An 18,243-nucleotide genomic window follows, 5' to 3' on the forward strand; every position below is an offset into this window, starting at 1 on the left:
GCATACGAATACGGCTATGTATCCTTTGGATGTTGTCACCCCTCTACCCTTGTTGCTCTTAACATCAACAAAACCGGTAAAATCTACACCGGTGTGATAAAAGGGTCGTGAGGGATTGCACCTTGCGAATGGCAAATCTCCCATAAGTTGATCATGCTTTGATGGACTATGACGTCTGCATATCGTACACGTGCGTAATCTCTTTTTTACGGCACGGATACCTCCCAGTATCCAATAGGTTTTTCTGATGTGTGATAAAGTCAACCGTGACCCACCGTGAAATGTTGATTTGTGTGAGTGATCAATTATAATATCTGTAAGGTGGGTATTGGCTGGAATAATTTGTGGATTTTTCATGTCTTCACTGATGTAAGCATTCCTCAGACGATCTTCAACTCTCATAACTCCATTTTTGTTTAAAAATGGATTAAGGCATATGAGAGTGCTCTTTGAATGTACCTTTTCATTTTTCTGTAACTGAAGTATTTCCTCCGATATACATCTTTTGCAAATGAATGATAAGTTTCAGTTTAGCGCCTTTTAATTCATCTGTAGTAAGGTATGGCAACGTGACACAAAACGCCGAACCCATGCAATGATTCTTACTAAACGCATAAAAGAGCTATGTTTATTTATGAAGTTTTCAATGAAATTGTCTTTTATGTCATAGGTAATAGCGTTTACATTTTTGTTGGACTTTAATTCATGGTCGGTTGAATAAATCGGAATTTGTTTTACTTTTGTATGGTCGTAATTACGCAACCAATCTGGGCCATTCCACCATAACGAGTGATCTTGTAACTGTGATGTTAAAATTCCTCGACTGGCACAGTCTGCTGGATTGTCAGATGATTTTACATACCTCCAGCATCCTGGCTTCATCACATCTGTAATCTGGCGGACCCGATTGGACACGAAAAGCTTCCACCGACTTGGCTCACCTTAAATCCATCCTAGAACTGCTGTAGAATCCACCCATCCATAAGTAATAATGTTGTGTCCTTTAAGGCTGTTCTGAACTTTTATCATTAATTTTGAAAGAAGATGGGCTCCACATAACTCCAGGCGTGGTCAGGATATATTTTTGTTCTGAGGGACTATTCTTGATTTAGCGGCAACGAGAATAATGGATGTATTATTGAACTGAAAGCTGAGTCCGTTTTGTTAACGTAGATGATGTATTGATGTTAAATTGGAACTTGAATTCATCGTTTACAGGATCCCAACGAAGTCCTAGAGTTTTGCTTGATTCTGTGTGCCTGATGTCAAATGTGTGATCCTGAGACTCGTTGACACCCTGAAGCAGTTCTGATTTGTTAGAAGTCCATTTACGTAAGTTGAAGCCACCTAATTTCAAAATTTTGATGAGATCTTCTTGTAGTTTTTTGGCTAAATTGGGACCTCTTTTCATGACGTCATTAAGGCTGAGCCCTGTGGATGTTTTTGATGAAGCATTGAAAATTACTCTTAAAGCTGTGGTCTTTGAATCATCCCTCAACACACAGTGGTGTGGTAAATAGCAACCGTGTACCGAATTGTATTCACATTTTTGCATATGCCCTAAATCGTGATATTCATTAATAAATAATTTATATTTTTCTGCTATGTTTCGTTTCCTATCAAATTTACGTTCTAATTGCTTGAATTGTGCAATGGGTGTTGATTTAGAGTTCCCTAGGTTTGATTGAAAATCCGATTTAAATGGAATGCGAACTACATATCTACCATTATTTTGACGGGTTGTTGTTGACTGATAATATTGCATGCATTCTAGGTCTTCAGAGGACATGTCATTGTTGTCAGAAATATCCTCGGTTGACCAAAACCTTTTCAACTCCACAATGTTATTAATAACCACATTACATTGGAGAGTTGTGACATTGCCACACAAAATCCAACCTAGTTGTGTTTGCTGTGCTACAGGTGTATTACTTTCGAATAATGCCATTTAAAATAATTTTCGAATAAACATCGGCTCCTAATAAAAGATCAACCGAACGACTCAAATTAAAGTCGGGGTCTGCAAGTTGTATGCTATTTAAATGAGGCCATGAAGGTTTTTCGAATGTTTTATTTGGTAAATTATTAATTAAGTTACGCATAATATAAGCTTCGACTAATAAATCGTAATCGCTATGAATGGAAGTGCAGTTGATTGTAATTAAACCCCTACAGCTGTTTTGCGACGATCCTACTCCGAATACGACACCATTACAATGCCTTCTCGGATGACCTAACTGTTGCGCGGCTCTTTCAGAAATAAGTGAGGTTTTCGAACCCTGGTCAATGAGGGCCCTCATGGTCTTAAAGGAGCCATCTTTTTTTCAAAAGGTACCCGACGACGTGGGAGCGACGCCGGGTTATGTGGGATTTTTACCGCACTAAAACCCCCCCGGTGGCCGTCCTCGGCGCTTGGTGAAGAACTCCGGGATCTCCGATGGAACACAACCGGAGTCCTCCGAGCGCGATGCCCCAATCGGGCTCTTCCCTGCGGGAGCAGTTTACGCTCCTCCCACACACCTAGTGTTTACAACAGTATGCGGCCACACACACCGTCGTCCTTCCCGGGGTTACTTGCTGGACGGTTCGAGCTCCCACCCTTGCCGCCCGCAATCCCAGAAGCCCCCTTTTAGTCGCCTCTTACGACAGGCAGGGGATACCGGAGCCCTATTCTAGTCCCGAGACTACAGGGACACCGCGCCGAGGGGCGCTATCTGCGCCTTCGGCGCCTCCTTCTCCGCGCGGGATCGGCGCGCTCCCTGGCCCGTTCGGCGTTCTCTTTTGCGAGCATAACGCGGTCGCAGAACGCGACCACGCTATCCCACGCTTCGCCTGAACGGACCATCGCTGCAACCACAGTCTCCAAGGAAAGGTCCGGCCCTATGTGCTGCAACAGGATCTGCCGCTCGATCTGCCACGCTGGGCACTCCTCGAGAGTGTGCTGCGCAGAATCCTGTGCATGTCCACCTGTGCATGTCGTCGAACCGCCAGCGGCTGTCCAACACGAGCCCCAAGTACCTCATGCACCTGCCCACTTCGATAACCGCGTCACCCACCCGCACTGACATGCAGGGTGGTTCCACGCCCTGCCGCAGGCCGTGGAACCATAGCGCCTCGGTCTTATTATCTGCAACGCTAAGGCCTATTCCTCGTATTTTCGCGACAACGCGTGCCACCCCTAATTCGGCCAGCCTCGCCGTCCTCTCAAAAGACTCACCCTCGGCCAGTACGAGAGTGTCGTCGGCGAAGCAGATAACGCTCACACCTTTAGGGAGCTCCGTCCGCAGTACGACATCGTATGCGAGATTCCACAGGAGTGGCCCCAAGACCGACCCCTGTGGAACCCCGCACACGACACGCCTCTCCCCGACACTCCCGTAACGGCCCAGATAGCTGATACTCCGGTTCGACAGATAGGCCGTCAACACTTCCCGCAAATAGGGAGGCACCTGATGGTATACGAGGGCCTCCCTTATCGCTTTCCAGGGCAGAGTGTTGAAAGCGTTCACAATATCTAGGCTTATACCCAGAACCACTCTGCCACTGGATACGGCCTGCTCTGTGACTGCGCGAACACGGAGTATAGCATCGATAGTCGAGCGTTCCTTTCGGAAGCCGTACTGACTGTCGGATAGATCCGGACCGCTGCACGCCAAATGTCCGCTGTATCGGCCTGTAAGCCGAGGATGAGTCTGAGGGTCTGCCCGGTTTGTGGAGGAGCACCAACTTCCCCTGCCTCCATTCCGCTGGGAAGCGACCAGCACGTAGACAGTCAGTGAACAGAGACCGCAATCTCTCCCCGAGGACAGTCAGCGCTAACACCCAGGCCCGACCCGGGATCCCATCAGGGCCTGGTGCGGTGTTTCGCGCTGCCAACCGTTTCACGGCCCACTCTAATTCTATTTCACTGACTGCCAACTCCTCCGTCCACTCGGGCAGCACCAACGGTCCCATCGCGACATCAGGGCTATCCGGAGTGAAAGGAAACAGGTTTCCCATAATGACCGTGACAAAGTCGGGATCCAGGGTCTCCGTTAACGGTGGAACCCATGGGCGCAGCTTTCCAAGCACCATTCTCTAGGGGCGCCCCCATGGGTCCCTATCCAGCCCGTCCAGGAGCCCCGACCAGCTTCGAGACTTGCCTTCCGCGATAGCAAGCTGAAGGGCCACGGTCGCGTTCCGGTACTCCCTGTACCTTTCCTCCGTTTCTACGGCACTGGCAGTCCGACGTCTACGGGCGCGCGTGAATTTGCGACGGAACCGCAAGCAAGCAGCGCGCAACTGTGCAATGTGATCGGACCACCAGTATGCCGGTCCCCTTCTGCCGGATCTGACTCGTGGCATGGCGGCGTCGCAGATAGCGGCCATATCTGCTCGGAGCCGGGCAGCCCTTTGCTCGAGATCTGGGGTCGCGCCCTCAGCGGCGGCACCGGACCAGTCCACGACGTGGGCTGCAGCGACGAGCATGTCTCGATCAAGTCGCTTCAGAGCCCAACGTCGCGCGGGACTTTCTCCCTGTCGGCCGTTACGAACCGGGAGCTGTAAGGTCACGTCCAGCGTTATGTGACGGTGGTCGGATAGCGTGACAATTTCCTCCGCTACCCGCCAGCCCGTCACTAAGCGCTCGGCAGAGGCAGTCGTCCATGAGAGGTCCACGATCGACTCCCCCTGCCAGCGCACGCACGTGCTAACCGAGCCCGGTTCAATAGGCGTAGGTCCAGTTCCGTGGCCCACTCGAGTACCGCGTTACCCCTGGCGTTGTCGCTCTTGCTCCCCCACGTTCTGGAATGGGCGTTGAAGTCTCCTAAGACGAGCACTGGGCGGGGCAGACAACCGCGAATGCAGTCTCCCACCCGACCCAGAAACGCCTCGTACGCCACCAGACTGCAGTTGGGGGAGATGTAGCACCCTATCACCGCCAGGGGACCCCAGTCCACAGCAACTATACCCTGCCCCGTATGCCGCCTCGAGCACGGAGGGTCGGTTTCGCCGCCAGCCCAATATACGGCAACCAAATGGGCGTTATCTCCGAACCAGCGCGGGTGGTCCGGGACGCGATATGGTTCTGCCACCACTGCCAAGGAGACCGAACACTCCGTAAGGCACTGCAGGAGCAAATCCTGGGCTCGACTGCAGTGGTTCAGGTTCCCCTGTAGCAGCTTGAATGATGGAGCAGCGTTCATTATGCTTGCTCCATCATTTCCTCAGACGGGCGATGGGCCGATGCACTGGCTTTCGCCTGCGCAAGCTCATCTGCCCGTACGGAACTGGCACCCGTCCCCTTACCCCCTTTCCTTCTTGGGGGTCGGCAATGCTTCCCACCTAATCGGTGGTCAGCTTTGCGGCCGAACTCCGCGCACACTACGCATTTGGGTGCCCGTGCCACGCATTGGCTGGCCAGCTTCGCCGCAAGCATAGCATAGGGCACTCCGATCGACTGGGCTAGTGCATTGATGCCTCGCATGACCGATTTCGAGGCACCGGAAGCACTGCAGTGGCCTGGCACTCAATACTTCCACACGTGCCGACACCCAGCCGACACGGACCCGCCTTTCTGTAGACAGCCTCCTAATGGTGACGAGTGGGCAGCGTAACCAAACTGACCCCAAAGATGAGCGCCCCTTTCTTATTACTCCGACCTTTACATCGGAAGCACTGCATCCCCCAGCACTGGCGATGGCATTGGCTACATCCTCCTGGGTGACCGAGTCGTCTAAATCCATGACCCTTGCCTCGCCCAACTTTACCGGTCGCCCCACCCGAACGCCCATGTCCGAGATGGCTTCCTGGAGCTTGCCCGCGAGGGTGTTGGCCTTTTCGGAGCACTCCTTCCCGGATATCTCCAACAAGAGACCGCCGTTGAGAGCCCTTCTCTGACGGACACCGGCAATGCCTATGTCAGACAATATGACGCGCTCTTTAGCAATCGTCATTGCCTGAGCATAGGTCACTGTACTCTCCGGCGGCATGGTGATAGTCACCGCTGCGGTCTTCGGCACCCTCGGTATCCTGCCGGTTTTGGGCTTCCTTTTCCCCGCCTTAGCAGCAGCTGGCATCTTAGGCGCCGGCCGTGTGGCTTGGCTTTCAGGCGTGCCCGTGGGTTTTCCCTGCGGTTCCCTGCTTGCCGTCACTTGCCGTCGTTCCACGTTGGGACGAGCGGTAGTCCGAGCTTTAGCCCTGGCCTTTCGGCCTATCACTACGCTCCAGGGAACCTCCGACGGCTCTGCCAGCGTCGAAGAAACCGTCTTCTTTCCCTTCATCTTCCTCGCGGATGGTTGCGAAGGCGTGGCTGGAACGGCATTTTGGCGAAGAGGGGGCCTGACTGGCTTGTCCGGGAACAATTGGTCCTTGAAGGCGGCCAACTTGCCTTCAATGAGGTTCCCAATTTTCTCCATTAAGAGAACCTCAGAGCAATCCTGTACCGGAGCAGGTTGACTCTCCGTTGGCCGATTGTGACTACTACTCCGGCGAAGCTCGGTCAACTCGGCTGTCAGAACTTCCACCTTCCGGCTCAGTTCGTTGAGTTGGGTTCGCAGCTTCTCGTTTTCCTGCTCCAGAGAGATCGAGGGAGTCCGCTGGATTACTTCCGCTGTAGCCGCTTGTATATGGCGGACGGCCAGCCTCATCGCATGACCCAGACTGCCCTTAAGATTACGGGACTTTTCGGTCGCCTTCTCTATGATTTCTAGGTTCTCAACTATGCGAGAACCTAGATCTGGCGTTGGCTGAGCCGCCATCTCGCGGCCTAACTCCTCCGCACTTGGCAGGGCCATATTGGACCTCGTCCGTGCCGCAGGCATAGCTGGGTCCACGAAGCAGCCGTCTGCTGACTTCTGAGCCGGAAGCTTTGCGGACTTCCTCTTCGGCTTATCTCCCTCGCTGCTACCGCTTCCGGACGGCAATCGCTTTCGCGAAGCCAGCGTGGCCGTGGACTGCCCAGATTTAGCGGACATTACTGAGCAGTCCGAAAATTCTTCCGCCCCTGATGTGCACCTCTCAGATTGACGTTGTGACAATCTGGTTGTCCTTACTACCGGCGATGTGGTGCGTGATGCCGGTGTTATTTCCTCCTCCTCTTTTTTGTTCAAATAAGTAAAAGAATCCATAGCTGATCCCACGAGTATGGGGGAAACAAAGGTCCGCCCGGGCAGTGCCCCCTGTACCCGGGTAAGCCTAGGTGTAACCCACCACAGTGTCGGCCGGTACCGTGACGCGAGTCGCACTAATGACTGGCCACCCGCCAGCCATGCATCCCCTCGCGGTGCGCTGCCGCTTGGGATTGGGGTAATTTTTTATAGAGGTTTTCTTCCTCACGGTCCGGCCAATTAAGGCAAGACCCTCGGTCCCACCCAAGGCCGCGAGACATGACCACGACACCTCTCCTGGATGGGATTACGATATACGACGGTGACTAGGCACAAACAGTACCTAGCCCGCCCGGCGGCAGGGTTAGTGCACGCCGAGCCCGTCCCGGTTCCTCCACTGTGGGAGAAACGCCCAGTGCAGGGTACTCCCGTGCACCTCCCCCGCCTGACAGACCTACAAAGAGTCCCGACGTTGTGAGCCGCTCTTAGTCTGGACCCTTCCCACCAAGCCTGCCCGGTATGGGTATTCCTGCCGGTATAGCCTTGGGGATCATAGGGTCACGCAAGCCCCTCCACCACGACAAGGTGGCAGCCCTTCGGAGGGGTAAAGGAGCCATCTGCGGCTCGTATCTTAACAAGAGCAGTAGCCAGAAGAATTTCTGAAAGATCGGTTTTTGACACGTGAATATTATTAGAACTAGACGGAACGTTATTATCATTTTCACTGGAACTTGATGGTTTTGGTGTTTTTGTTCAAACCTTTTAATATTAGAAAATGAGTCATGTAACAACGTATTATGGCCTAAGTTACATACACGGCATCTTTTGTCAGACGTGCAATTTTTGCCATTGTGGTTTACGAAACAATTTTAAAGAAAGAAAGAAAGAAAGAAACATTTATTCGGATAATTCATAATTCATAATTCATAATCTTTATTTAGTATAAATTTTTGGGTTACAATATGGTTACAATTGGTTACATAGTCAAAAAAGCACCAAAAATTTAATATGCCGATTAAGGCGTTCTAAATGTATGGCACACATATGTATCTCACATGAGTCTTACAAAGTATATATATATTTTTTTTCAATTTTAATTTTAATATAGGAGCTAGGTAGGTATATTTGTATGTCTATATTTTCATTCATGTAGGAATTCGTTATAATCGTAATAGCATTTTTCAATTAACATGTTTTTTATTTCTTTATAATACTGATGATCTTTATTTATTTCTTTTATTTGGTGGGGTATTTTATTATAAAGTTTTATGGCCATGCAATATGCGCCTTTAGCGAAAATGCCTAGTTTTTTGTTTGGTGGGTAGGCTAACTTATGTTTGCGGCGTGTATTGTCCATATAATCATTGGATTCAAATAAGTGGCGTTGTTTTCGTACAAACATGACCATTTCTAGAATGTATATGCACGGAAAGGTAAGTATTTTTAATTTTTTAAACATCGGACGGCAACTATTTGTCAAATTAATGCTGGCTATCGCACGTACACATTTTTTTTGGCAAATTAGTAAATCGTTTGCATTTGTAGCATTCCCCCAGATAACTACTCCATATTTTAGCCACGCGTAGGCGTACGCATAATAAGCTGATAACGCAACACCTGTATTAGTGCATTTTTTTATTTCTCGTAACCCGTACACAAATTTATTCAATTTATTCTTAATATTTTCAATATGTGAATTCCATGTCATGTTAGTGTCCAAAGTTATACCTAATAATTTAAATTTGTCAACTATTTCAATGTCATTATTATTATAGTTATATTTAAAAGTCATAGCTCTTTTTTGAATGGGATAGAATTGCATTATTTTTGTTTTATTAAAATTAATTATTAACTTATGATTTTCCAACCAACCTGATATGTTACTAAATATGTGATTTAGTTGTTCCATAAGTTTTGATTCGTCCTTTGTTTTAAAGATTATTGAAATGTCATCAGCAAACAAAATGGTATTATAATTTAATTGTGTAGGTAAATCGTTAAGGTAAATCAAGAAAAGAACACATCCTAGAACACTACCTTGCGGAATAGAATTACAAGATATTTTTTCTGAAGATTTAAATGTTTCAATAGTTTTAGTTTCTTTATTTTTATATTCTATATTAACGTATTGTTTCCGATTTGTTAAATATGATTTAAACCATTTATGCGCTAGCCCTCTTATCCCTATATTCCACAATTTCTCTAATAAGATTTTGTGATTTACTTTGTCATATGCTTTTGTCATATCAAGTAGTATTCCTACTGCATAATGTTTGTCATTTAAAAATTCTAGTATCTTATTCGTGTATTCAAAAACCGCCAAAGATGTCGATTTATTCTTTTGAAAAGCATGTTGATTTGGACTTAAGAGTTTGAATTTTTCCAAAAATGAATATAATCTATTACACATAGCTTTTTCAAATATTTTGGAGATTATTGGTAATAAGGCAATTGGTCTGTAGTTTGCAGAATCATTTTTATCCCCTTTTTTAAATATAGGTTTGATTATTGTTATTTTTAACAGGTCAGGAAAAATCCCTTCATTAAAAGACTGGTTTATTAGATAAGTTAGGGGTTTTGCTAGGTATTCGCATGCTGCTTTTATTAAACGTACTGATATATTATCATGCCCTACACTGTATGTATTTTTTAAAGATTTAATTATTTTTAGTATTTCTTGTTCTGTCACTGGGCTAATGTATATAGTATGTAATGTTTTGTGTCGGTTTTCGGATAGAAGTGTAGATTGCTGTTGTTGTTGTTTCATGTTATTTATCAAAGATGAGTTTCCAACATTTATAAAATAATCATTTAATTTTTCTGCAACGTCTTGTGGATTTTTAATAAATTTATTATTCATATTTATTTCAATATTACTTATTTCTCTCTTTTTCTGTTTGCCTGACTTTTCCTGTATTAAACGCCACATAGTGCGAGTTTTGTTTTTGGAGTTATTCATTTGTTTTATATTGTGGTACCTTTTAGCCGTTTTTATTACTCTTTTTAGTGTTTTGCAATATATCTTATAGTACTGGTCTAATATAATATTTTTTGTGTTTTTATTTAATAAATATAGCAACCTTTTATTTATACACGACATTTTTATTGATTTAGTCAGCCATGTTGTTTTTACATTATTATTTATTTTCTTTATTTTTTGTGTAAATGTATTCTCAAAAATATGTTGTATGTGGTCATCAAATATTGTATAGTTTTTGTTTATATCAAATTCGTTTATTAATAAGCCGTTCCAATTTGTATGTTTTATTAATCTTACAAATATTTTTATTTTATTTTCGTCAATTATTCTTATACTTTTACGCCAAATGTCATTTATATTAGTTTGATTATGTTTATTACAGAGAATGTTTAAGGTTAAGAAAACAGCGTGGTGGTCAGAAAGGCCTATATCCTCCACTGTAGGGGTTGTTGTATCTGTATTTGTTAATATTAGATCCAAACAGCTTTTTCTTCCCGTTATTTTGTCGCATCTCGTAGGTTTATTTACAAGTTGTTTAAAATTATACGATAGTAATATATGTTTAAAATTTCTAGCTAATGCATCTGTTGCCATATAATCAATATTAAAATCACCCATTATATATATTTCTTTTTTATGTGCTTTACTAAGTTTGTCCATTAATAGATGTAATTGATGAAAGAAAACTTTTTGTTCGCGATTTGAATGATATAGACATACAACTACACAATTATAATCTAATAATTCTATCGCACATAATTCTATTACATATTCATATATCAATTCTATAATGTCAAATCTTATTTTGTAATTTATATCATTTTTAGCTAGTATACATACTCCTCCGTGTAAATATGTGTTTCTACTGTATTCTGATGCTACTTGGTAGTCCTTGAGCCTGAAAACGCTAGCGCTTTGTTCAGGTTTAAGCCAGGTTTCAGTTAAACATATAATAGATATATTTGTGTCCGACAAGTATGATTCTAGCTCGTCAATCTTATTCGTTATACATTGAATATTAAGAAGCATTAATCTAAGAGGGTCGAAAAGTCTGATTAGTAATAACATGCCTACGTGTGGTCGGTCGGCGTACGACTTCTTCACGGTTCTTGTGATAATTTTTGTAGGTGGTATTTGCGCTCGTGGATGGCTTTTTTGTGTTTTGCGGATGGGCTGACGTAACCGTAGGAGGTTCAAATGGTCGCGATAATCGGTGCGATGTAGGTGACAAGGTGGGGTCATTAGTCTTGTCGGCCGGTGAGTTCGGGATAGACGTGTATACGTCATATTCTTGAGTTGCAGTTGCGTGCGGTGTAATTAAATCGGTCTCATTGTCTTTACTATACGGGTGTCCATTGATGTACAAGATATTGTGTTTTATAACTGCGTGTTTTCCTTCCGATCTTGCTTTTAACATTGCTTGATATATAATTTCTTTTTCTTTTAATTCTGTTAATGTAAAGAATTCTGATATACGTACAGTTGTGTTTTTAAAATAGTGTTTGTGTTCGAGAATGTGTTTATTCATTCGGCTACTAATCAGTTCTACAATGACTGGACGCGGTTTTCCCTTGTACCTTCCTAATCGAGTGCAGCTTTCAATGTATCCACTGATGTCAATTCGCAGGTAATCATATATCAATTCCGAAGTAATCTTGATAAGATCTAATTCTGACTCGTAGCGGTATTCGCCAATACCAAACAAAACAAATTTCTTAGAATTTAGATGTTTGTAGAATTCGTTTTGCATGATCTTAATTTCAGCTTTGAGTAGTGTGTTTTCATTTTTGAGTTCTTGTATTTCATTTATCATTGTCGGTTGAGAAGTCATACATTTGTCTACTTTTTCATTTAAAACCTTCACCATTTGTAGAATAGATTCAATTTTTTGTTCCATCTTCTTAAAATTTATTTTATATCTTCTAACGGCCGATCAGTTGAAGTGTCACTTTTTGTACTTCACAGTGATTTTCACAAAAGATAGTCAATAATTGCTCGTATTTATTATTCGAGTACTTGTCACTTTGTTTTAAATATAATTTCAACAACTTTACACTGTATATTTCGAGATTTTTTGTATTTTTTTGTAATTTTAACTACGATAGACGTCTGTTTACTTCAAGATCAGTGTTGCCATATCAACATTGCCATATCAACATTGCCATATCAACATTGCCATATCAACATTGCCATATCAACATAATTGCAACACAAATGAGATAGAGAGACAAAAAAAAATAAAAATAACATAAAACAAAAGAAAAAAAATTAATAAAAAATAAAACAACAACAAAAGGACAATAAAACGTACAATCAATTATTACAATAATATGTGTTGCAACGACCACGAAAAGGGACAAACTCAGCATGTGCCACGTGCAGGTAAACTGCGTCGTGGCTCTGATTTTCAGTTTGCCCCCTGCGTCTGGGCTGCTCGGACGGCTGATTCACACATGCCGTCTGTGCCTTTTAATTTGCTAGTCTTTATTATCGTTATGATTCATAGAATTTGTGTTTATGTGAATTGACGAATACTGCGTAAAATGTTAACAATTATAATAAAGTTTGTAATGAACGCAATATGGTGAGTATTTCAGATTGTTGTATCTTTTAGTGTATAAGAAATAATATTTGAGTGAATCATCCCAAATACCACTTTTTATTCCTAGAAAAGTACAGCAAGCCATATGGGAACTAAACATGTACCCCCATGTTACGATAACCCAGTGGACCACTACTATCGCTAGTACCGCGCCCGAAATATGACAACCTGCTATGATGCCTAAGAGCTATAAATTTTGGGTAAGTAAGGAAAACGTTATGTAAATATCTCAACTATTTAAAAGTCATATAATGTATTGTATTATACTTAATATAATTACCCAATTTGGAATTAAATTAAAATTAAAAGTTAGTTTAGTTACGATTTTGTTTTTGACTTTCAAGTAATATAGCTTTATATATATGTATACTTAAATCTTTGTACTGTTTTTAGGCTGCGAAGAGGAGGAGGCAGGTTGTTCCAACATTTCGTGGCGCTGTACCGGAAGCTACCCCTGAAGGCAGCTGAGCAGTATGACGGGTACCATAATTTATCCGGAGCTGACCGGGTTCTATCATGTAAATAATCCCTAGCCCAAGTAAGCTTATTGAATAGATATAAGGGTACCTTATTTTTTATAACACCGAATATAAATGTGTCTAGATGTAGTTGCCTGCGGAGGTCCATTTTTAAAATGTTAGCGGCATTAATATAAGGAGTTACGTGAGAGCGCGGCGGAATGCTAAAACAAAAGCGTGCACAGGCGTTCTGGACTCGTTGGATGACTTTCTTTGTCCGTGCCAGTAGTCGTGGCCCTATGAGGGTATCCGCGTAGCTAAACTTAGATAAAACAAGGGCCTCACATAGGTTGATGCGTAAGGAATTACGTACTTACGCAATTACGTACAATATTATTTATGTGCTTCTCGAATCTAAGGTTTTCATCCATGACTACCCCCAGGTTACGTGCCTCTGATACCCTATCTAATAATTCTCCGTTTAAAATAATAGATGGATTTTTACCACTAATTTTGCGAACCTGTGCAGTTGTTCCCATGATCAAAAACTTAGATTTCTTCGGATTTAATATTAAGGAGTTGCGTTCAGACCACAGAGAAATACGATCGAGTTCCGAGTTTATTCTAGACACTGCCTCGTCTGTGTCACAAGGTTTAAATGAAGTATATACTTGTATATCATCCGCGTATATGTGATATTTACAATATTTTATATTATTTATCACATCAGCACTGTACAGTATGAAGAGGAGAGGTCCTAAAATAGACCCCTGAGGAACTCCTCGTCTTATATTTTGAGATGTTGATTGACTTTTTAAACCGCTATTGCTATTTTGAAGTTCGACCTTCTGAGTTCGATTAAAAAAATAACTGTTAAACCAATTTACTGTTTGAATACTAAGGCCATAGAACGACAGTTTTGATAACAAAAGTGAGATATTGAGCGATTCAAAGGCACGCGAAAAATCTAATAGAGTCAAAATTGTTCCCTCTCCTTTGTCCTGCGATGTTAAAATATCATCCACTACCTGAATTAACGCGGTAGTGGTGCCTCGCTTCCTTCTAAACCCAGACTGATATAACGGTAGAATATTATTTGACTCGAGGTAACTTATTATTTGATTAGAAGCAACTTTCTCAATCACCTTCGAGAGGCATGGTAAGATGCTAATAGGTCGTAGATCAGAAAGCGCAACAGGATTGCCTATTTTCGGTATAGGCTTTACAAGTGCCGTCTTCCACGCCTCAGGATAAATGCTTGTTTCAAATGATTTGTTAATTAAGGCCGTGACCGTCGAAAGACAGTTAGGTAATACTAGCTTTAGCATATCCAGTGAAATGCCATCACTTCCAATTGCATTGGAGCTTAGTGATTTAAATACTTTACTCACTTCAACTTCAGTGACAGGCCTAAACTGAAATGTATCTGTCGAAAACCTACTGAATTCAAAAGATGTTATAAGTGAAAGAGGTACATCCCTTGTACCAGGGACTTTCATAAAATAGTCATTAATCAGATTCGGATCATCGAAATGTGTAGGCAGAGAGTAATCGTTATTATTATTTATATGAATATGCTGCTTAATGTGCTTCCACATTATTTTTGGCTGTCTTAATTTGGAATAGACATAGAACTTAAAATAAGCGGCTTTTTCAGAGTGAATAGCAGTTCTTACAATATTTTTAAGATCTTTATAGTAAATTTTGTGTGAGTTTATCTTACTGTTACGCGCTCTCACTTGTGCCTCATCTCGCGTTTTCATCATTTCTTTTATGTTATAAGTAATCCAAGGATAACTATTTTTGTTTTTTATATAAGCAATTTTAATCGGTGCATGTGCGTCAAAAACGGTTAAAACAATATCATTAAAGGTGTTGATTATTTCATTTACATCATCTAGTTTCGCTATGGAGTCCCAGTCTATACAATTTAAAACATCAATGAATAAATTAAAATTTATACTTTGTAACGGCCTGAACGCAACCCACTTAGGTTTGATACGAATTATCGGGACATCAATTACACACGTTATAAACGCGTGACTGCTCAGTTCCTTTATGTGATCAACGTTAGTGTAAGATATAGGTGCATTGACACATATCAGGTCCAGAAGTGTTTCCGAGCTATCTGTAAAATGCGTCGGCTCTAGCACCAGTTGTGAAAGATTGTTACTACTTAAGAATTCAGATAGCATTTTAGAATTGGCATTATTTTTATTTAAAAAGTCAATGTTAAAATCCCCCACCAGTACTGTGTAATCATATTGAGTAAAAGAACTCAAGGATTCACTTATAGCATCGAGAAATAATTGCACGTTTAGCCACGGGGGCCGATAAGCAGTCCCAACGAGTACAGTTTTGCCTTTAACTTTAATGCCTAGCCACATTTGTTCAATCGGAGGACAAATCGGATGCTCCAGTGTTTTCGCATGTATATCCTGTCGCAGATAAAATCCGACTCCTCCCCCGCGAGATCGCACTTCACTTGGCCTAGGAATATGCCGTAACCGGTATCCCGGAACTGACGGAGCGCGTCCCTCCTCCCCTAACCGAAGCCACGTCTCATTGATTGCCATTATATCAACTGAGTGACGTATCATGGCTACTAAAAATTCGTCATGGTTGGTGCCTAAAGAGCCGGCATTCAACAAACCAACTTTAAGTTTACTATCCTTAATCATTTTTATAAGAAAATAAATCATAATATGAATTTATGCCGTCACCACATACTAGTATGTTTATATGAATAGTCATTGATATTAATCGCGTTTTGAAATGAAAAAAGGTGTATTTAGTGGGCGAGAGGGAATTGAGTTTATCAACATAATAATATAAGTATGCTACATTAATATAGGATAATCTGTGGCCAAAAAATTGTGGATAGCTTACAAACGTTATTTTGCAACACATATTATAGTAACGAGACATTAAATAGACAACTATAAGCGAGGAAGATTCATAGAAACAAATAAATTCACTTCCCCTTATTACCAAGCTGTGTATACATAATATAACGCAATGTATAGTATACAATAATAAAAACTGCAAAGAAAAATAATACATAATAAAACATAATGGCTTTTTTTGAGATAATCTTATCAGAGACATAAAAGCATAGCACATAAGGAGTTTTAAAAATATATTTTCACGACACACAAATATAGTAAGAAAAAATATATTTTTTTGTGAATAGTTAAAAAGGCAGTATATAATTAGGAACATTATATGCAGCGACCAACAAGTTACAAGCCAAAAAATTTTTTTATGTCAGCATCTGTGCGAAAACGATAACGAGGCGTATCAGAGTCCCGACGCGCATATATGCATCCGTCTCGCGTCCACATAAAGCGCCATCCTTTTCGCCGTCCCTCCTCCCGTACTTTATAAAAAAGTTGCTTATTTGTTCGAGTGAGGCGCTCGTTAATATAGAATTTACGGGGCTCAGTTCCAACGATCAGTCCGGCGGTGTCCGCACCGCGACGCACGCGCGCTGCTTTTATCATTTGATCCCGCACCGTACGGCGCGCGAGACGCACTACTAAGGGCCGCGGTCTCGGCTTCCCGCCATCTGATAAAATGTCGTGTTTATGGCGAACACCTGCACGCGTCACACTTACAATATCGCGCTCCTCTAGCGAGACACCGATCTTGGTTGCTATTAGCGTCACAATACTTAGGGGATTCTCGCCTTTAGCTTCTTCAACACCGGATATCTCAATGTCGGTTAAAAAGGACGCTTGGTCACGGTCATTAAGTTGACACTTTAGCTCGACGATGGTTTCCTCCATCTTAGAAGATTCTGAAGGAACGTTGGTGTCAGGTGCCCGCTGCTCAAGCATTGTAACTCGCTTTTCAACGTCACCAATCCTGTTGTTCAAGTCTCCTAAGTTTTTATTAATTTTTAAAATTTCTTGTTGAAAAGAGGCCATCTCAACCTGCTCTCGAATGAATTTAATGTCATTTGCGAGATTATTGTCGCTCTCGCAACGCCCTCTGTCAGCCGCTCCGACAAGCGCATCCGCAAACTCTGTATCCGTGCCACCCGTGCTGCCGCCAGAGCTTGGAGTACCAATAGCTGTGACGCTTGCGCATGAAGCCTTGGTTTTACACTCCCGGCAATGCCATTTTGACAGTCGGGCATCACTGCTAAGTTTCACACATTGCTTATGGAATGCGAGTGTGCATTTGACGCATTTAACGGAATCCGACATGGACGCAAACCTCCCGCAGGCGCCGCACTTATTGGCCATAGCTAATTCGGTCTTATAAAAAAGTTCCAAGGTGTGATAATAGATGGCACTGTTACCAATAGTTGTTAACAATCAATTTAGGAGTTTAATTTGTTTAAAATGTTAATTTATTTAATTTTGCAATAATATTAAGCACACATTTATGTCTTAGTTTATAATTAAAATGTTCAAACCCGAAAAGCAGTTTTATTTACACAACACTTGTCCTCTAAATAACAGCTGATTTTGACGTGAGTTATATCATATAATTAATAATATATTAAATAAGGACATCGCCGAGTGCCGCTCTTGTATCGGTAAGATATCCGGTGCAAGATTCCGGGAAACGCCGCACGGCCTGGGAACGCGGAGGCCCGCAAGGGAGCATTCACTTCGGTACATACATCGACCGACAGTACTACGACATTATTAACATTTAATTCTCTTTATGTAATTTGTTATAAATTAAAAGTAACTATTAAAGTTCATCATAGTTTATTTCGCACCCCACTGCACCTAATATAACTGGCGCAGTCGAAAGGGCTCCAACGGTGCGAATTAAGATCTACCGAAGAACTTTTCGAACCGGCTTTTGAGCTTAAATTGGAGATACTTGGAACCTTGGGCAGCAGTTGAGGGTGGTATCCAACAATAGATACTCTAGCGGGTTATGGAAACTATGATGTTACTGTAAGTACGAGTGAAGAAAAAATTATTATATTGTGATGTCCTTTCTTTTTTCCTTTGTCCAATAATTAAATCTTATATTATACTATTCCTACCTATATGTTTCTTTGTACTTTTTTGTGTAATTAATATAAATTATACATAATTTATAACAATTATCTAAATATCTTTAGATAAATAGGAATAGTAGACTTGTAACTTT

At 42.3% G+C, this 18,243-nt stretch overlaps 2 protein-coding genes across 2 annotated transcripts; both read right to left on the minus strand.

Moving 5' to 3' along the window:
* Window positions 1–4,077: 4,077 nt before the first annotated feature.
* On the minus strand, window positions 4,078–5,183 carry LOC140746610 (uncharacterized). The gene is made up of 2 exons (XM_073078734.1): window positions 4,743–5,183; window positions 4,078–4,668 (listed from the first exon to the last, which is right to left on the minus strand). Exons 1-2 carry the CDS (start codon window positions 5,181–5,183, stop codon window positions 4,078–4,080), a joined length of 1,032 nt encoding a protein of 343 aa, XP_072934835.1.
* An 11,047-nt stretch (window positions 5,184–16,230) lies between these two features.
* Window positions 16,231–17,375, minus strand: LOC140746611 (uncharacterized). The gene has a single exon (XM_073078735.1). The coding sequence runs from the start codon at window positions 17,373–17,375 to the stop codon at window positions 16,368–16,370; it is 1,008 nt and encodes a 335-aa protein (XP_072934836.1). The 3' UTR covers window positions 16,231–16,367.
* Window positions 17,376–18,243: the final 868 nt, after the last annotated feature.

This window comes from Epargyreus clarus, unplaced genomic scaffold, assembly GCF_041222505.1.
Source record: "Epargyreus clarus isolate Ecla_fem2 unplaced genomic scaffold, WU_Ecla_fem_2.2 ptg000013l, whole genome shotgun sequence".
NCBI lineage: Eukaryota > Metazoa > Arthropoda > Insecta > Lepidoptera > Hesperiidae > Epargyreus > Epargyreus clarus.

Excerpts from the sequence above, each read along its gene's own strand:
- LOC140746610 (XM_073078734.1), bottom strand. The coding sequence starts at position 5,183 with ATGAACGCTGCTCCATCATTCAAGCTGCTACAGGGGAACCTGAACCAC. Across the intron at positions 4,669-4,742 it reads ACAACGCCAGGGGTAACGCG|GGGGAGTCGATCGTGGACCT; the intron begins GTACTCGAGTGG and ends GTGCGCTGGCAG.
- LOC140746611 (XM_073078735.1), bottom strand. The coding sequence starts at position 17,375 with ATGGCCAATAAGTGCGGCGCCTGCGGGAGGTTTGCGTCCATGTCGGAT.